The sequence below is a fragment of the Mercurialis annua genome, linkage group LG6, assembly GCF_937616625.2.
Source record: "Mercurialis annua linkage group LG6, ddMerAnnu1.2, whole genome shotgun sequence".
NCBI classification, from domain to species: Eukaryota; Viridiplantae; Streptophyta; class Magnoliopsida; order Malpighiales; family Euphorbiaceae; genus Mercurialis; species Mercurialis annua.
This window is the reverse complement of record NC_065575.1, coordinates 42,957,147-42,978,168: the sequence shown is the minus strand read 5'-3', so window position 1 is coordinate 42,978,168 and position 21,022 is coordinate 42,957,147. Positions and strand designations below refer to the sequence as shown.

Here is a 21,022-nt window from a genome sequence, read left to right as displayed (position 1 = left end):
CTTGTTCAAATTCTCCGGCTTAGGTTCATCCTCCTCGGAATACTCATCACTCGGATTATCGGAATGGAAGGTGACTTTCGAAATTTCAGAAAAATTTGGGTCCCCTCCTTTTGCTCTTGTCTCGATTCGAGACAGTCTACTTATGGGACTGTCTCGAATCGAGACAACACCATAGGAAGCTTCTGCTCCCTTTTCATTAGTGTCTCGAATCGAGACACTCTCTTTAGTTGGGTGTCTCGATTCGAGACACTCATGTAGGGAACCCAGAAATTGATTTTCCGTCACTCCGTCTTGATTAAACTCTTCCACACTCGCTTCAAGAGTATCCCTCACAAGTTCATCAACCAAATCGATTCTCATGCAATCTTCCTCCTCGATGGCATTCCGCATCACTCTCTTCATATCAAACTCCACACTTTCCTCATCAATTCTCAAGGTGAGCTTGCCGGCGTGAACATCGATGAGAGCACGCCCGGTGTTCATAAAAGGGCGACCGAGAATCATAGGACATTCTTTATCCACCGCATAGTCTAAGATCACAAAATCCACCGGAAAGATGAATTTATCCACTTTAACGAGTACGTCTTCCACTATCCCATACGGCTTTTTGAGAGAGTGATCGGCAAGTTGCAATACCATCGAGGTGCGCTTTACCGGTTGATCACCAAATAAAGACCTAAAAAGAAACAATGGCATCAAGTTAATACTTGCCCCAAGATCACACAAACAATTTATAGCATTCATATTTCCTATGGTACAAGGTATAGAAAAACTCCCTGGATCTTTAAGCTTTGTCGGTAAATTGCTTTGGATTATTGAACTACAATGCTCCGTGAGCGGTATTGTCCCACCTTGCTCCCAACTACGCTTGTTCATAATTATGTCTTTCAAGAATTTTGCATATTGGGGCATCTCCCGAAGTGCATCCGCCAAGCTTAGATTGATTTGCAATTTCTTGAAAATCTCAAGGAACTTGTGAAATTTTTCGTTCCCTTGAGCTTTCCTCAACCGGCTTGGGAATGGAACCGGTGGTACAAACGGTGGAGGTGGTGGTGGCCTCACATAGGGCTCTTCAACCTCGACAACCACTTCCTCACAATCCTTTGGCAACTCTTGACTTGAACTTGCTATGTCAATTACCACTTGAGGCTCATCCTCCTCAACAACTTGCCTCTTTCCGTTGGCTTTCTCAAGAGTTCTCCCGCTTCGGAGCTCTACCGCCTTAACATGTTCTCTAGGGTTGTTCTCCGTAGTAGATGGCAATCCCCCTTGTGGTCTACCTTGAAGATTGATAGCAAGTTGAGAGATTTGAGTCTCAAGCATTTGATTAGTGGCGGCTTGATTCTTTTGAAGTTGCTTCATCTCTCTAAGCTCATCCATCAACTTAGCAAGCATATTCCCTTCATCCATGTTTCTTTGAGGTTGAAACCCGGGAGGATGTTGAGGTCTAGCACCCGCATTGTTGCCATGACCTTGATTGTGATGGTAATTCCCTTGTTGTTGGGGAGGTCTATTTCCACCTTGGAAGCTTGGACCCGCTTGATTAGGCCCTTGAGCATTGCCTTGCCCTTCTTGATTTCTCCACCCGAAGTTTGGATGATTCCTCCATCCGGGGTTGTAGGTGTTCGAATAGGGGTCATTAGCTTGCCTTTGTCCCCCTATGTAGTTGACTTGCTCACTCAAGGCTTGACCCGTAACTAGGCATTCTCCTCCCGAATGGCCAAAATCACCACAAAATTCACAACCTACTTGCACATAAGCCACCGGAGCGTTTCTTTGCATCGGAGCGACTTGTTTCTTGAGAGCATCCACTTGAGCTTGAAGCGAAGCATTTGCGGCTTTGATGGACTCCATCTCCCTCACTTGATCAAGAGTCATGAGTGACTTTTGAGTAGGTGGCGCTCTTCTTTCCATAGGACCCCAAGTACTACTAACCACGGCCAATTTCTCCACCAATTCAAGGGCTTCCTCATAGGTCTTTTGCATGAGTGACCCCCCCGAAGCCGCATCGATAGTAGCTCGGGTAGTGACATTCGTCCCATCATAGAAGATTTGTATAACATGCTCTCTATTGAGCCGATGATGTGGTACACTTCGTTGTAAATCTTTGAACCGCTCCCATGCTTCATGAAGTGATTCTCCTTCAAATTGGACAAACTCAAGTATGTCTTTAGTCAACTTTGTAGTCTTGCCATGAGGGAAATATTTGTTAAGGAAGGCTTGAGCCAACTCCCTCCAATTGTGAATGGACTCATTAGGTAGAGAATGCAACCAAATGCTAGCCTTGTCCCTCAAGGAAAAAGGAAACATCCGAAGTTTAATTTGGTCCGCCGTTATCCCATGAAGCTTGAAAGTGTTTAGAACACCCAAAAACTTGGCGATATGCTCATTAGGATCCTCATGACTCAACCCAAAGAAGGCACAACGATTTTCCAAAAGTTGAATGGTACTCGGCTTGATCTCAAAAGTTGCCGCTTGAACCGGCATTGCGAAGCATCCAAAAGTTGCATTGTCCACATCCGGCAAGAAAAACTCACCCAAAGTTTGTCTTTGTTGGTTTGGCACGTGTGCGTGCGCTTGGGGTCGATCATCCCTTGGGTGGTCTTGTTGCCTTGGTCGGTTCACATTCCCTAATGGAGGAGCGGGTGGATATTGTTGTTCCCCCCCATCCATTAGAGGATTGAACCTCCCCTCTTCATCATAATTGTTTCCCTCGTTATTCATAACTTCGGGTATACGGGCTCTTCTTCTTACACTTCTTTCGTAGTTACCGAGGTTATCTTGGAACGGTTCTAGTGGTAGATTTGCTCGTCGCGTATTGTGCATACACAAAAATCAAATTCCCTACACAACAACAACAAGAAGACCGAGTGTAAACCACGAAAGATAATTAATAACAATAAACCAAAAACAGAAAATACGCTAACTCGACCGAATTTCACAATACTTTCAATCAATTAAACGCAACCTTGTCCCCGGCAACGGCGCCAAAAACTTGTTAGCAAATTTACTAACTTGTAGTAATCCGGAAATACGGAATCGATCCCACGAAGACAAGAGGTTTAAAGTGAGCGAACATGTAATGGGAAATTCAATTCGGAAAGCAACGATCAATTGGAATTTTAGAAATGACTACGGAATTTAAAACTAGTGAAATCAACACTTTAAGCAATTAAAAACTAAATCACTTAATTAATAAACGGGGTAAAACAATAGGAAAAGGCGTTTAGAGGTTGTTAAATCATGCCACTAACGAATCCTAGAAAATTGGGTATAGTAGTGTTATCGGTTCGGGTCAAGTTTTCCTAGATTGCCTAATCCGCTCTCTCGAGTCCGCAATTAGGTCTAATTGAGATTAGATTATCAAGTTGAAGTCTAAATCGCTCTCGCGTAATTAGAATTCAACAAATGACAATCAAATCCAATCGCGAAGCTAACTTCTAACCACCTAATCCCTAAACCGCCCTAGCGTGATTAGATTTTAGGTTTGTGATCAACTAAGTCCGTCTAATTAATTGACTCTCGCCTAATTAACTAGTCTCTAAACATAGATTAATAGATCAAGTTAATCTAAGCATTAAGCCCCAATAATCACAACAAACTCCCAACACAAATCAACCCTAATCAACTATTCAACTAATCATGGCAATCATCAACAACCCCCAAACAAGGAGTTTAGCTAGCCATTATCAAAGCTAAAGCAATAATTAAACAAGAATTAAACATACTATTAAGATGTAGAAAGATTACCTTTAATAAGTAGAAGAAAAACATTCAATAATAACTATAATAATGAAGCTTGAATAATAATAATCTTGCATTAATCACCAAAGTTAAGAACAAGAATCTGGAATTAAAACTAAGAACAATTGTATCTAAAAATCTGAGAATAGTAATAGGAAATGGGGGCTACAAATCTAAATCTAGTGCATAACCCTAAAAAGGGAAAATAAGGTACCCTTATATAGTACAGCCCAAAATAGGGAACAAAATACAACCCATCTAGAATGTTTGGCCCAATTAGGAAATGTTCTGAGAAAAGCTGACATCCTTCCTTTCCTCTTGTCTCGAATCGAGACACTCAACTTATGAGTGTGTCTCGATTCGAGACACACTAAGCAGATAATTCTGCTTCTCAAATTTTTGTGTCTCGATTCGAGACACCCATTTAAGTGGGATGTCTCGATTCGAGACACCTCTCCAAAAGGGGGAGTCGACTTCTTTCGCTTCCGGCTTTAACTTCTTTTGCGCTCGACTTCCGCTTCCGCTCATTTTCCACTATTTCGGCCTCAAAACTCTTCGTAATGCTCTTGATTCCCTGAAACATAAACACCCTCTATAAGCTAATCAATTCCATATAAAAGCGGGGTGAAAACACATAAAAGCATACGAAAAGACATCCTAAAGATAGGAGTATTTCACTCCTATCACCTGTATATCCTGCAGTGTCTGGGCAGGCACAGAACCAAAATGTGTTTAATGGACAACGTGGAAGAGGATATGGTTTTGGTAATCGTGGTGGAGGAAGGACCACAGGCGGACGAGGATCTGGATCAACTGCTAGCGGAGGGCAGGCTAGAGTTTTTGCGATCAATCCTCAAGAGGCGAATGCATCGAACGCGGTAGTGCAAGGTATATTTTCAATATCCTCGCATGATGCATCAATTTTATTTGATCCCGGTGCTACGCATTCATTTGTATCGTCGAGTTTTGCATTCAACCTGTGATTTTGCAAAACCCATTGTTAGTAGCTACACCTGTAGGCGAAAGCATAGACGTTACTGTAGTTTATCCGTCGTGTCCTGTGTTAATTGGAGAGCGAGAATTGCTTGCGGATTTGTTATTGCTTAATGTCTTAGAATTCGACGTCATCCTAGGAATGGATTGGTTGTCGCGACATTATGCAAATGTGGATTGTAGAGAAAAGATAGTGACGTTCCATGCACCTGGAACTGAACTTATCTCTATACGGGGAGAGAAGTTGGAAACCCCAAAGAGTTTAGTCTCGGCTTTGAAAGCGAGAAAGATGTTAAGTAAAGGATGTCAAGGATTTTTAGCTCTGGTACGAGATATTCAGAAGGAAGTTGGAAGTGTGAATGATGTACCAGTAGTTTTGGAGTATTCTGATGTGTTTCCAGAAGAGTTACCTGGATTACCACCAGATCGAGAGATTGAATTCTGTATTGATCTAGTTCCTGGTACAAGTCCAATATCGATACCTCCGTATCGTATGGCACCAGCAGAACTAAAGGAGTTGAAGGATCAATTAGAAGAATTGATTGATAGTGGATTTATACGACCAAGTGTCTCACCTTGGGGAGCACCTGTGTTGTTTGTTAAGAAGAAGGATGGATCTATGAGACTCTGTATAGATTACAGACAACTCAATAAGGTCACAATCAAGAATAAGTATCCTTTACCCAGAATTGACGATTTATTCGATCAATTGCAAGGAGCGAGGTACTTTTCAAAGATTGATCTGAGGTCTGGTTATCATCAGTTGAAGATCAGAAATGATGATATTCCAAAGACTGCATTCAGAACAAGATACGGTCATTATGAATTTTTGGTGATGTCATTTGGATTGACAAATGCACCAGCGGCTTTCATGGATTTGATGAATCGGATTTTCAAACCGTTTCTAGATCAATTTGTGATAGTGTTCATAGATGATATCTTGATTTATTCGCGCACAGAGGAGGAGCATGCGCAACACTTAAGGATTGTGTTACAAACTTTGAGAGATCATCAGCTTTATGCCAAATTCTCGAAGTGTGAGTTTTGGTTAGAAGAGGTAGCATTTTTGGGACATGTAGTATCTCAAAGTGGGATTAAGGTGGATCCTAAAAAGATTGAAGCTGTAATGGATTGGAAAAGGCCAAGTTCAGTGACAGAAATTCGTAGTTTCTTGGGTTTAGCTGGTTATTATAGACGGTTTGTGCAAGACTTTTCTAAGTTGTCTGCACCATTAACTAAGCTAACTCAGAAGAACGCGAAGTTCATTTGGACTGATCAATGTGAAGTGAGTTTCGAGAAGCTGAAGGAGTGTTTGACAACAGCTCCAGTTCTGGCATTACCAGAAGGTAGTGATGGACTTACAGTCTATTGTGATGCTTCTAGGATCGGGTTAGGATGTGTACTAATGCAACATGGACGAGTTATAGCTTATGCTTCTCGCCAGTTGAAAAAGCATGAAGTTAATTATCCAACCCATGATCTAGAATTAGCAGCAGTGATATTCGCATTAAAGATTTGGAGACATTACCTATATGGAGCAAAATGCGAAATATTCACTGATCACAAGAGTCTGAAATACATATTTGATCAGAGAGAGTTGAATCTCAGACAGAGGAGGTGGATGGAGTTGCTAAAGGATTATGACTGTACGATACAGTATCATCCTGGCAAAGCTAACGTAGTTGCTGATGCGTTAAGTAGAAAATCAGCAGGAAGTTTAGCTCATGTTACTTTAGTTGAGAAGAGACCAATGATTAGAGAAGTGCATTCGTTGTTTGATCAAGGAGTTCAATTAGAGGTTTCGTATTTGGGGAGTTTGTTAGCTCAAATGACGATCAAACCTACATTGAATGATCAGATTAAGGAACTTCAGACAACGGATCCTCAACTAAAGCATGTTATTGCAGAGGTTCAAAAGGGAATGAACTCTGAGTATAATTTGAAAGATGGTATTCTGAAATTTGGTACAAGGGTGTGCGTACCAAATATAGAGGAATTGAAACAGAGAATTATGATGGAGGCACATGGATCTAAGTATAGTGTTCATCCTGGTTCTACCAAGATGTATCACGATGTTAAGCAGATGTATTGGTGGAATGGTATGAAAAGAGATATAGCAGAATTTGTTGCTAAGTGTCCGATATGCCAACAAGTGAAGTTGGAACATCAGAGACCATTTGGATTTTTGCAACAACTACCAATACCAGAATGGAAATGGGAAAGAATAACCATGGATTTTGTCGTTGGATTGCCTAAGTCGCAACATGGTTTTGATTCGATATGGGTTATCGTTGATCGAATGACAAAGTCGGCTCATTTCATTCCGATCAAGGTTACCTATACGGCAGCGAAATTGGCACAGACTTATATTGACAAAGTGGTCAGTTTACATGGAGTTCCTGTGTCAATTGTGTCAGATCGAGGATCAGTTTTTACATCCCGATTTTGGCAAAGTCTGCAAGAGGCTTTAGGAACGCGCTTAGATTTTAGTACAGCGTTTCATCCCCAAACAGATGGACAGTCTGAAAGGACTATCCAGACTTTGGAGGATATGTTAAGAATGTGTGTTTTAGATTTCGGAGGCCATTGGGATGAGTATCTACCGTTAGTAGAGTTCTCATATAACAATAGTTATCATTCCAGTATTGAGATGGCACCGTATGAGGCGTTGTATGGGCGTAAGTGTAGATCTCCAATTTGTTGGGAAGAAGTTGGAGAGAGAAAATTAACAGGAGCTGAAATTGTTCAGATTACGTCTGAGAAAGTGCCGTTGATTAAGCAACGTTTAGAAACTGCATTTAGTCGGCAAAAGAGCTATGCTGATGTGAGGAGAAAGGATATAGAATTTCAAGTCGAAGATTTTGTGTTTCTTAAAATATCACCTATGAAAGGTGTAATCCGATTTGGAAAGAAAGGAAAGCTAGCGCCGAGATATGCAGGACCTTACGAGGTAATTGAGCGAGTAGGAGCGGTAGCTTATAAGTTAGCATTACCATCTGAGATGTCGCTAGTACATCCAGTGTTTCACGTGTCGATGCTTAGGAAGTATATTCCTGACCCTCATAGACTTATTCAACCTCAGGAGGTTGAGATAGACGAGGAGTTATCTTATGAGGAGGAACCCGTAGAAATTGTGGATACCCAGATTAGGAAACTCCGTAGTAAGGAGATACCTATGGTAAAAGTGCTCTGGAGGAGCCGTACAATTGAGGAATGTACGTGGGAAACGAAGGCGGATATGCGGAAACGATATCCCCACTTGTTTGCTCAAGGTAATAGTTTGTTTTGAAATTCGAGGACGAATTTCTTATAAGGAGGGGTGAATGTAATACCCCGTAGAATTATTAGTGTTTATTTTCGTGTGTGTCCGATTTTAATTGATTAGGACCTCGAAAATAGTGTATAAATTCACGTGATGAATTTATAAGGGTAAAAATGTGATTTGCTATGTGTTTGCCTTAAATGTGATTTTTGGCAATTTTACGTGTTAAAAGTGAATTTTGTGATTTTTCACTAAAAACCGTAAAAATAATTATTTTAAATATTTTTAAAAGCCCAAAAATATTTTAAAAACAGCCCATACGATATGATTTAATGTTTTTGAATATTTGGTAAAGTTGAATTTATTTTGCCCCTAGAGTTCGAATTATTTACAAGAATGCCATAATGGCAAACTTGCAAATAATTGAACAACCTAATAATATCTAGATATTTTCTTAAGACAACTTGGTGCCCAAGTCTTCAATTGTCTTCTCCATTTGAGTGTGGGTGCCGAACCATTCAAGCTCAAAACACAAAAATTTATCCTTTGATTTTCTCTCAAAATTTTCTTAACGGAAATTGACGAGGAGCTTACGTAGATCATTAATCTATATTTGCATGTTCGTTTGAGGTATAATTTCAAGCTCAAATCTTAGTTTTTATTTGCTGATGTTGGTTGAGGTCTAGAAACATGTTTAGGATGGTGTAAATTTGATGTTTGATGGTTAATTAACTAGTTTTGGTTGTTATTTATGTGGGTTTCGGTTTTAAAATAATTTTTCCGTGAAAATTAAATTATTTATTTAAATTTCTGGGCTGATCTATATGTTGAGATTTATATATGCTTTAAAGTGTGATTTTTGTGGATTAAAAATGTTAATTTATTCGGGTGTTAATTTAATTAGTTGAGTTTCGATTTTTAATTGTTTTAAAGCTTAAAAATAGCTTAAAAAGAGTAAATAAATTGATTTTTAATTTCTGGAAATAATTGGTTCATGTATGAGTTATATTTGTGGTTGATGTTAATTAAATGGTTGATGGTTAATTTTTAGCGGTTTAATAATCGGGTTTAATTTTTAATAACTCTATTCGGCCAAAATAGTTCTAAAAAGGGTAAAACTGTCATTTTAAATTCTGGGCAGAAAATATTTATGAAAAATTTATGAAATGTGTTTGATAATTATTTGTGGAGTTTAAATGATTTTTGTGTGGTGTTTTGACGGATTAATAATCGGTTTTGATTATTAATTGATTATTTCGGTTTTAATGGTTAAAATAATGGAAAATATTATTTTAAAAATATTGGGCTGCTGTTTTTACAAGATAAAAATTAAAATTGTATTTGAAAAAGATTTTGGTGAATTTCGGTGTTAAAATGGCTTAAAATGGATTTTTAAGCGTTTTTAGCGTTTTTGAGTTTTCCGGCCAAAACCACCGGAATACGGTGACCGGAGTTTGAGTAGAGGGGATAGAGCATGTTGGCTCAGTCCTAAACTCAGTTGGCAGCAGTTAGTGCCGAAATGTTTTTGGCAGAAAATAAGGGGGGGCCGAGCCCCGGGTCAAAAATATTTTACGGAAAAATATTTTTGGATATTTGTGAATTGTGATATGTTTGTTGATATTTTCTAAAGGTGTATTTTAGAAATTATGTGAATTGAATGTGTGATAGAATTATATGGAATTATAATTCTATGTTTATTTATGGAAATAAATAAACTACGTGGTGTATCGTATAGAAATACGATGACGCGGATATAGATAGTCGGAATCAAATTTGGTTTGTGATTATGTGGTTATATGGTTGAGTCGGTCTAGAGTTTATCCTAGAATTTAGAGTTATTACATTTATTAATGTTTAATCTCTAAATTAGATCCAGCGAGTTTTGTCGCGGAAACCGGCGAGCAAAGGTTTTGATATTCGACGGGTGGTATTTTTATATTTGGAATAAGCGAGTACTGTGAGTGTGTTTACAACTTATACTGCTAAATATTAGTATTAAAAATATTGCGAACTGCTTTACATGATTTGCAAATGCTTTATTTTATTTTGAATTTAAATCGCATGAACTATTCATAGTGTTGAAACCGATTTAGATTCATTGAAACGTGCTTACTATTGGGCGGCAATAGTGCTGTGTGATCACCAGTATTGCATTTAGAATTTATTTGCATGTGAATATGGGTATGTGGAAAACTAGACGACGGTCTAGTAGTCAGGCGACGGCCTAGACATATGGCAGATCTTCAGAGGCAACGGAATATAGACGACCAAAGGTAGTCAGCAAACTACCGAGATCTGAGAGGTTGAAACCTTTTATTTAAAAAAAGTGAAATTGGCGACGGTATTTATGTACTGCCGAAATCCGTTGTATTGTAAGAAGAGTCTGGGACTTTCAAATACGTAAAAGTAAACTAATCGGAATTTGACTGGCTAATAGTACAAAAAGAGAAAATAAATACGGCCAAAGAAAAATAAAAGGTTCACCCGGATGGAATGGAAAAATGTGGATTATTTATGTTTCCTGTGTTGAAAGCATATAGGAACATGAATCATGGTTTAGGGTTTCATATGAATCGGTAATCTGGAATGCATTGCTTTCATATTAATGTTTATTAGTACATGTTGTACGCATTCACCAGTTTTTATAACTGACCCCGTTGAATTTAATATTTTTACAGGCGAGTAGTTTGAGGTGCGGATTTCCAATTTCTTGTTCCGGAAATCCCTGGATTGAATAAGTGAGAATGACTTTCCTTTATGTGTCTAGAGTTGCAGTAGCTAGAATAATGAACGGTGATACCTTAGTGGTCGTTGGACTTATTTATGCTTTATTTTATTATAACGCTAAACTCTGATAATATGTAATATGTGAATGCTGTGCGAAAGTCCGAGCGACTGCACGAGTATAAAATGCGGCGAGCGCATCTGCATAATGAAATGCAGTTAAACCCATAATGAAATGGTCTGCATAATGAAATGCGGTTAAGTCCATAGAGAAATGGCCCGCATAGTGAAATGCAGTAATTACCATAGTAAGATGGTACGCATATTGAGATGCATGATAAACCATAGAGAAATGGTTTTGAAACTAAAATGCAATAATTAAAGAGAAAAATTATGTGCATGTTTTAAATGGTAATTGATTATAGAACGTTTTAAACTGCGATTTTAAAATGTTCGAAAATGATTTGAATTCCGCGAAAAATTTTAAGTGATTTTTAATGTATTTTAAGGCTTGCTACGGGTTTCGGAGCAACCACTCCCATTCCCTAGCGCCGGTCTCGATGCCGAGAATCGGGTCGTGACAATTTATTACTTATTTCTATGGTATTTTATATTTTGTTAATTAAATCTCTCTACTTGGAGCGTTTTTTTGTATTTGAATAAATTTTTTTGAGATGTGTTTTGATCTATTTTTATGGGATTTATTAAAGATAAAGATTAAAAAGTCAGATTCAACGGATCGAGCAGATCGTCAGTAATATAAGATGGGTGTTAAAATTCTACACATCATCCTAACTGAACTTTATTCATCGTTGTTGAGTCATATGACACTTTTATCATATTTTTGATTTTTCTTCTTTTCAATTATTGTTTGCTTGTATCTTTAGTTGTTTCTTAGTTTTTTGGATTTCAAATTTGAAAGATCATGTGTTTAGATCTTATTATATGACTTTCATTTCTTTATATTTCAATCATCATCAATGAATTCTATCTTGAAAAAAAAATCCGGTGAAACTAGAATTAAAGTTTAGAAAGATCAGTATAAAAATTCATATATAATTTAATAAAAGTTCATTTTAACCTTTAAATCAGGAATAAGGGATGAAGTAAGATCAAATTCATTATGTTAGACTAAAACAATTTTGTTTGATAATTGGGAAAGTGCTTCTTATAGGAGGAATTAAACCCACGATTTTGAAAGTATGTTGTTCAATATTTATACCATTTGAATTATATATCTCATTGGTTAGACCAAAACATAGTCAAAATAGATGTTTAGAACAAAAGTACTTTTAAAATAGACATCTTCTTCATGGCTTTAAATACAGCTAAGAGCATTATGTATGACGTTTTAACTCGTTTTCGCCTTTTCAATTTTAAATTGTTCAAAAATTTCTACAACTTCAAGTCCAATTTATATTTAATACTCTAATTCTTTTCTACCACCTCAACAGAGGATAAAATTAGCGAAATTCACCAACATGAGAATATTTTCATCCAAAGGAGGAAAATAAATCTGTTGTAACATTGATATCGATTGTTGAATCTTTGGTACCAATTGTCGTGACCGGTTCTTGACCGGATTGGTATGCGCAGCGGAATCGAAACCATTCGGTAGGTATTTAATAATGGATTTGATCAACAAATAACAATATAGCAAAATAATAAATAACACAAGAGATTTACGTGGTTCTGCTTTAAAGCGTACATCCACGGGCGAAAGATTCGAGTCATCCACTAATCATCAAAAGGAGTACAAAATTGGTGGAGAATCACCAAATAGAGAACATCTCTAGTAAATATGCCCTTAGAAGAAAAACCCACAAAGTGTTTCTCTCTCTACAAGAAGTACCCAAAAGGGTAAGAATTAATTTATATTCCTCACATCACACACACCCCCTTTTTTCCTTATTCACATCAATGTCTACATTGTGTGTTCGGTTTTTGGTGTCTTCTAAAAGGTGAATAAGGTAGTGTATATATAGTGAATAAATAGTCTATATGGCATTAATATTAATCCTAATTGGATTTATACTTCCTAGTTAGCCAATGATAACAAAGTTATCCTTCTCCCAAACACTTCATTAATAGAGTCCTAATACAAATAGGAATTAGAATTCTAGGCATATTCCAACAATCTCCACCTTGACTTGAATTCTCCAATGAACTGTGATTACTGTTGTGCTCCACCTTCTCCAATTTAAGTTCAAACTGAACTTATTCCAAAATAGGTTCTTTGAGGAGGACCATACAAGCTTCAAGAACGTCTTGAACTTGCTGAAACCAAAATGACTGAAGATTTACTATCTTCGGGTTTATCAATCAAAATTTCACGAAGTTTCGAATTTTGTTGGTCTTAAAACTGATACCAGAAACAAACGTCACTAGTAGCCTATAATGATTAAATCAAAAAACAAATGTTGAGTTCGTAGCATATCCCTTAATCTTCATAAGTCGACCAACCCAATGAGCATACATCACAAGTGCAGCATCCAATCTCACTTCATCGCCAAATAACCCATAAAACTCGTAGTTTTATATATTGAGATACCAGACATGTGCATATAGAAATCATGTTGAACATACATTATTGTTCTAACCGTCTCATTATGCATCTTGCCCTTGACTGAACCAAAATCCAAAATTCTGCATGTATTGACCGTTACCCATAACTACACTCCACTATCAACTCAGTTGTAGACGGAAAACCAATCGAAATTGGCACATATGTGATATGAACAACCTGAATCTGCATAAATTTTGGATAAAAAATATTCTGCCTATCTCCAAACAAATTGGCTTATGAGCGATTCAATAGTGACGCCGTTTCAAATTACAAACGTTGTAATCCATCTTGTGTCTAAGATTGCTACTTAATCAAAACAAAATCTCTTTTGCAATATCATGATTTTATCAAAATCTGATTATGCCCAAACGAACTCTTCATTCAACAAACTCTTAAAAGCAAATTTTATATTACTAATAGAATTTTATGAGAGTATAAAGAGATGACCCCAATCATTCATCTTACAAAGGCTTTATAAAATCCTCAAATAGTTGTGTGTTTAGAAAAGTCATACCTTTTTTTCTTTGTAGTTTAAAGTAGCATATTAATCTCCATCACAAAAATCTCCTTAAGAATTTTAATACCCAAGTCTGTCTTCAATTGACGACTTTCGGCACTTCCAAATTTGGTGGCTTCTCTATCTCCAAATAATCTTTTTTGTGTCAAGTAATTTCGCCTTGCAAAATCCTCCAAATAATACTTTACTATGATAATCATAATCCAAATATAAATCTGAAAAACCAAATTGGCTCTGATACCAATTGTTGTAATATTGATACCGATTGTTGAATCTTTGGTACCAATTGTCGTGACCGGTTCTTGACTGGATTGGTATGCGCAGCGGAATCGAAACCATTCGGTAGGTATTTAATAATGGATTTGATCAACAAATAACAATATAGCAAAATAATAAATAACACAAGAGATTTACGTGGTTCTGCTTTAAAGCGTACATCCACGGGCGAAAGATTCGAGCCATCCACTAATCATCAAAAGGAGTACAAAATTGGTGGAGAATCACCAAATAGAGAACATCTCTAGTAAATATGCCCTTAGAAGAAAAACCCACAAAGTGTTTCTCTCTCTACAAGAAGTACCCAAAAGGGTAAGAATTAATTTATATTCCTCACATCACACACACCCCCTTTTTTCCTTATTCACATCAATGTCTACATTGTGTGTTCGGTTTTTGGTGTCTTCTAAAAGGTGAATAAGGTAGTGTATATATAGTGAATAAATAGTCTATATGGCATTAGGAATATTAATCCTAATTGGATTTATACTTCCTAGTTAGCCAATGATAACAAAGTTATCCTTCTCCCAAACATTTCATTAATAGAGTCCTAATACAAATAGGAATTAGAATTCTAGGCATATTCCAACAAAATCTTTATTAAATTTAATAGTCACATATTTAAAAAAATGGAGCATAAAGCAACATTTTACGTAGTTCTTCTGCCTATAGTTGAATTCATGTATTAGTAAAACAAGACATGTGCATATGTTGACAACGGTGGAGCTCACAGTCCTACTCAACCCAACTCTGGATTTCTATATTACACATGCATGCACGCCCCCAATCATGAGTTGTTCAAATATTTCTATAACTCAAAATGCCAATACATTAAAGGTAATTGTGCAAAATCATTAAGCATCTGATACGCTACTCCTTTAGGAATCTACAAATTAAGGGACTACTTGTACAAACAGATCACTGATTTTTAATAATGTTGCAACTAAGTCTAAAGGTGTGTGGGCACCAAAGAATCACAATCTTTTTGTAGGAGCTATAATAAGGATTTAGCCGCATTCATTTGGCCTACTTGTACACATTCAAAATGGCAGTATGGGTTCATAGGAAACTTGGCTACTGCTCCACCTACAATGAAAGGTCTAATTTTGGCCTTTAAATTTGACATAAAACATCAACTAAGATCAAATTCGTAATTTTGAAAAAAATTATCCTTGAAATTGGTATTTTGACTCATTTTATCCATCAGATTTAATACAAACATCATGTTACAAACATCACCCCAGCTCCAAGTTGTACATCAAGCTCTAATAATGTTTTGCCACTTCAGTTGAGGAATAAAACAAAGCAAAAATGCCAATTTTAAGGGTGTTTTTGTCCAAAACAGTTTATGTTAAATTCGAGAAACAAAATAAACCTATATTCATTCCACTTAAGTCACTATTATTCTATGAACCATAAGGTCCAACATCCCATTCCAAAATCGTGTAAATAACTGCACGGGAGAACACAAACTCATGCAGTATAACCCAAAATTAGCATCAAACATGTATTTCAGAAACTAAAATGGGATTGAGAAAATATAAGAAAATCCCATAAATTCAATGGTATCACTAACATTTGCGTCATGAGGACCCGATCTATCAGCTTTTCCAAAATTCAATTATCTTTATCCACAAGTCACATAGAACATATCTCCAAGAGAAAACTATTGTTTCCTTCCTCTTCCTTTCTTTCCTACCTGTGCTTCTGTTTGTTCTTTCCCTGTTACTTCTGCAACATCAGCTGCATCGGAAAAACGGAAAAGAGTTAGAGATAGTTAGAGCAGTTTTAAAACATACTTCAAAAGAACCGCATTTGATGATGCTACATATAGAGACAGCAAACCATTTTGAAATGTACAAGTCTGTGAAAGACATACCGTCAGGGCCACGAGACATCAAAGTGAAGAAAATATTATTTAGCTTCTCCATTTTCTTAGCTTCCTGTGCCTGGTCTGTCTTGAACTTGAGACACTGAAAAATGGAAAATAGTTCCATAAAATTCGATTTGACAGTTCTAAGCAAGGGTTAAGGGAAATTCCTTAGTCTATATGATTTGGCATCAAACACAATTCATAATCAACTTCTCTATTTAGACCTCAGGGAACTAGACGGAGAACTTAGCTAACAATTGGTGCTCAAGTTGCAGCATGCCTAACTTAAGAATACGACAAATGCACAAGCAGAAAGGTTTACTATTTATAAAAGCTACTCTATCTTCCTAGGTTCAAAAGCATAGAAATGAATAAAATCCGCATGGTAATCAGGCATAAAAGGCTTTCTATGACAAAACAGATAAAACTTAGGCCAACCTTGTTTTATAAATCCAGAACAGCCATTACATATTATAATGCTGTCAGTGCCCCCACAGTGTTGGAAAAGGATTTAACATCCAAGAGAAGAGAAAGCATCAATGCATCATCATAGCACACAAACTCTCCCATGACTTCTTCCTGGCCATGCTAGCTCAATTACTGACTATAATACACTATACTCGAGTTACTTCAATTATTGTGGGACTTCTTTACATTCATGAAATTCAGAAACAAATTGATTGGATAGTACACATTGAGCATCCTAAAGAGAGTACAGATAACTCATTAAACACGTGGATTAAGGCTTTGTATAGCTAAATATTTACAGTGTCTGTTTAGTAACATTTCCTATTGACAATGTGTATCTCTAAAGCTTTAGTAGTGTTTGGTTAGTAGCATTTTCTTCCAACTATGTACATTGTCATAACCAATAAAAAGTAAATATAAAATAAAGCATCTGTTTAAGAAATTAAACATAATTATTGGCGTCCTTAACGACCAATACAACCTGACCCGAAAACATACTATATTACCTCTTTAATAACCGTCATGTAAACCACTCTATTAACCATAATGGCATAAAATAGACAGAAAAATCCTATCAAACACCTCTAATGGTTTACACAGCATCCATGAACAGAGATACCTTATTGGTTTGTTTAAATTTACTCTCTTCCATCCAAACCATACCTAATACCGTAAGAGACCAAAACCCCTTCCATAAAGAAAGACTCATCTCTCTTTCATGCTACTATTCATCTCTATGAAGCACTGACACGAAGAATGGCATTTTAAAGAACAAGACATAGATACGGCCGTGACACGGCAAATTAATTATATAATATACATAAAATAAATATACATATTATGTAAATAAATTTCCCGATTTATTTAATATAAGTAAAAGAAGAACTTCAAACAAAGTTTAATTCATTAAAATTAACTCCAATAACAAATCTTCAACAATTAACCAGCACGTCCCTTCCTTTCAACAGTAAAAACTATTAGGATACTTATGTTGCTGTGTCCCCATGTCCCCCCCTGCATACGGCACCTCCAAGAAGGCTTGGTACCAACATGCAAAACAAATTTATGCTTCCTAAGGTTATCTATTGAAACTTCTAGGAATTTCCAGCTACTGCTATATATGATATACCTTCCAATCACTCAAAACACCAACCTCAAAGCATGAAGAACATCTCAACTCCAAAACAGATCACACAAGACAACGTAGAGCCAATTAGCGAGTGATGCCGATTCATCATAGGCTCATAGCAATGTAAAATAAACCAAAACCCAATTTCGAAAAACAACTCCATTAAATCAGCATAATCTCAACTTCAATCACTAGCTAGTCAATGCACATAGATAACAATAAAAAACTACAGTAAAGTCTAAAAAAAGAACACAATACAATACCTCTTTGTTATCAGTAACCTTGAGAACCAGCTTGCCATCACAATGCCTATACTTCATCACATACCGTGTCTACATTCCCCAATTCCCCGCCACAATATCACACAAACATAAATTAGATTGTAATTAATTAGGAAAAAATTAAAATAATAAATAACAATTAAAGATAATAATCATAATAATAAAAATAGATCTTAGGGTTAAAGTAATTGCAATTGAAAAAGAGAGTAAACGTACAGAATCAGGATCGGCGCGGAATAGCGTTACGGATCGCTCAACGAACTCGTCCCAAGAAGTTACGTAAACCATTCTCGCTGTCTAATTGATTGATTAAAATTGATTGCAATTGCAGAGACGCGCAATTCGGAGATTTCGAAATTTTATAGCGCCGTCGACTTGCTCGAGGCGGAGCTGAGGTTTAAGGTGCAGTCAATTGTACACTGAAAGGTCGGTGTAAATTTAATAGCCAATAGGAGTTTGGCACGTAAGCATCACTTGGAGTACGGGACCCAGTAAACGTGATTTAGAGCCATGTCATCGTAGGAAATACAATTCGAGTTCTAATTGTTTTCGAGCGGAGGTCATTTCGGTTCCTAAACGTTTGTGTCAGGTCAATTAACCCACATTTAATTATTTTGATCAAATAAATTAATTAAAAAATATATATAAAATAAAGAAGCTCATAAACTAGAATAAACTAGTTTTATTCTTAATTGATCTAAACATTAAAAAATATATTCTTAATTACTCATAATGACTAAATTCAAAATTAATTGATTTTGATATACAAGTTCAAGCACCAAAAACATACTAAATTCTTAAATCTAACTGAAATAAATTATTTTCAACTTAAATGAATTAAAGATTAAAAAAATTCAATCTAAAAATTGTAATTTTTCTTTAGTATTTTGACTTTAATTTTCTTAACTGCTATTAATAGTATAAATTGATTTTACAGTTAATTTTTTTATTTTATCTTCTCAATTGATTTTTTTTTGTCTTCGTTCATGGAAAATAAGAAAAGTTCGATTGTATTATTATTAATAAACAATTATGTAATTTAAGTTTAAAGTTTATTAGATGATCTATAAATGGTGTTGCACATATTTTTGCTCAAACATCTCGTTTTATGTAAGGTCAATAAAATGCATTCATAATTTGACTTAATAAACTTTTACTTAAAAAATCAAATATACTCTTGCCATTTCAATAGGACTATCTATTTTCTTTATTTTTTAATTTCATTTTTTAAAATATAAATAGTTAAAAATATATTACATATGATTTTTTAATTTTAATTTTATTTTTTAAAAACAAAGTTAGACATGCTCTTAAAATTTGACTCTAATATCAAGTAAGCCCTCAACATCCGGAAAGTTCAAATATTCCTACACGTCTTGAAAAATGAACATTCATGCCTCCAATTTTGACATATAAATGAGACGTTGGAGACTTGTTTGTTAAAATCAAGGGGTCTGATTATTCATTAATCAAGGCATTGAGGGTAATATTTGAATTTTTTCAGACGTTGAGAACTTATTTTATCTTGTTCCAAATCTTAAAGACATATGTTGATATATGATTTCGTCCGGTTAAGTATAAATAAAATTAAAACCAGTAAGCATTTAATATACAGTATTGCTATTTATTGCTAATTTTTACACTTTTTTTCTTTGAGATTACTCTCTTTTTGTCCTAAATTTTTGTTTAACAACATAAATGACCCTTTTCTCTTTTATATCACGAGTGAATTAGTTAAAAAATATTTAACTCTAAAATCTATAAATTTAAAATAAATAATTTAAAAATGTAAAGAAGTTTTTGAAAAGGGCAGTGCTAAATAGCCCGAAAAATATGGACACAAAATGGCCAGAATATTAATTTTATTTGCAAATAAGGACTTGTGTAAGTTTGGTTTGCAAAATAACCTTTTTCCATGCTTTAATAAATGAAGCAATTAATCATATACATGTTTCCGATATCAGTAGCTTTGCATGTCCACTACAAGTAATCTCTTGACTATAAATAATAAACTATTTTCAAGATCATTAAATTAAAACTAAAACTATCAGTTATTCTCAAGATGAAAAACAATTTATAAGATAATTGAATTGAAATAAAGAATAAGTATTTTGTTTTATTTTGATTAATATTAACATTATTATTGAACCAAATATTAGAATTACAAATTAATATCTATATCCTATATAATAGTTTAATATTGTTGTTTTAATTTTCATTTAACAGTTGGTAAATTAAGAACTAAAATAATTTAAATACCTTACTTAACGAAGCTCCAAAACTATTTATATTGATTCTTTACAAAAAAAAAGCTTTTATATTTATTTTATAAATGAAATAAAATAAAATAAATTATAACATATTAAATAAAATAAAAGCATAGCCAATTAAAATTAATAAAAAAAGCCGAGTCGAATTCGAATTATACAAAATACATTTAATAAAATAAAATCATAGCCGATTTGAATAAATTTGAATTAGGCCAAACTCGATCTATCTACTTTACTTTTAGTAAGAAATATGTTGTTGATAAAATTTGATTTAGCTAAAAATTATTAAAATATATAAATTTTATTGTTTAATAAACTGTTTAATTTGATTTAGCTAAAAAATTTAGTTTCCATGAAGTTTATACTTTAATTTGTACAATAACTTTTGATTGTTTTTATAATAAATTTGGATTTGGTCGGTTCAATTTTAAGAATTAGAATTAGAATTTTTATTTACCAATTCATTTGAGATTTAAATTATTCAAATTAACGGATATTAAACTCCCTGAGTCACTCAAGTCTCAGGAAATTTCAAAAAGGTAACTAAAGTCAATTTTCTTACAAAGTCGTCACTGAACTATACCTTTTATTACAAAAATATTTCTATTGTTACGAAAAGAACACTAATCTTTTTGTGAACTATAAAAAAATCATTAAGTTATTTCTTTTATAACAAAAAGGTCACTGAACTATGTTTCTCTTTGTAATTTTGGCTTGCCACATAAGCAAAAATGTTAGGTTTTTATGTCGTTTTATATGGGTGAACCCTTTTATAATAAAATGTATAGCTCGGTGACCATTTTATAAGAAAATTGACTTTAGTGACCTTTTTGAGATTTCCTAAAACTAGAGTGACCCATGGAGTTTAATATCCCAAATTAACTAAACTGAATGAATAAATAAAATAAACATTTTTTTC

At 34.9% G+C, this 21,022-nt stretch overlaps 2 protein-coding genes and 1 long non-coding RNA gene across 4 annotated transcripts; 1 reads left to right on the top strand and 2 right to left on the bottom strand.

The window, feature by feature from the left end:
- Positions 1 to 812: 812 nt before the first annotated feature.
- Positions 813 to 2,724, bottom strand: LOC130015704 (uncharacterized). The gene is made up of 4 exons (XM_056106378.1): positions 2,626 to 2,724; positions 1,649 to 2,346; positions 1,281 to 1,528; positions 813 to 820 (listed from the first exon to the last, which is right to left on the bottom strand). The coding sequence occupies exons 1-4, from the start codon at positions 2,722 to 2,724 to the stop codon at positions 813 to 815; spliced, it is 1,053 nt and encodes a 350-aa protein (XP_055962353.1).
- Positions 2,725 to 8,448: 5,724 nt separating this feature from the next.
- On the top strand, positions 8,449 to 11,300 carry LOC126654052 (uncharacterized). 2 transcript variants are annotated; one of them, XR_008790921.1, is made up of 3 exons: positions 8,463 to 8,629; positions 9,870 to 9,956; positions 10,678 to 11,300. It is a non-coding gene; the product is annotated as an uncharacterized LOC126654052 (long non-coding RNA). The 2 variants fall into 2 exon arrangements; XR_007632401.2 differs by lacking the exon at positions 10,678 to 11,300 and having other exon boundaries at positions 8,449 to 8,629; positions 9,870 to 10,018.
- A 4,138-nt stretch (positions 11,301 to 15,438) lies between these two features.
- LOC126685926 (signal recognition particle 9 kDa protein) lies at positions 15,439 to 18,237 on the bottom strand. The gene is made up of 4 exons (XM_050379933.2): positions 18,050 to 18,237; positions 17,816 to 17,884; positions 15,962 to 16,055; positions 15,439 to 15,825 (listed from the first exon to the last, which is right to left on the bottom strand). Exons 1-4 carry the CDS (start codon positions 18,119 to 18,121, stop codon positions 15,749 to 15,751), a joined length of 312 nt encoding a protein of 103 aa, XP_050235890.1. The 5' UTR covers positions 18,122 to 18,237; the 3' UTR covers positions 15,439 to 15,748.
- Between the last annotated feature and the right edge of the window lie 2,785 nt (positions 18,238 to 21,022).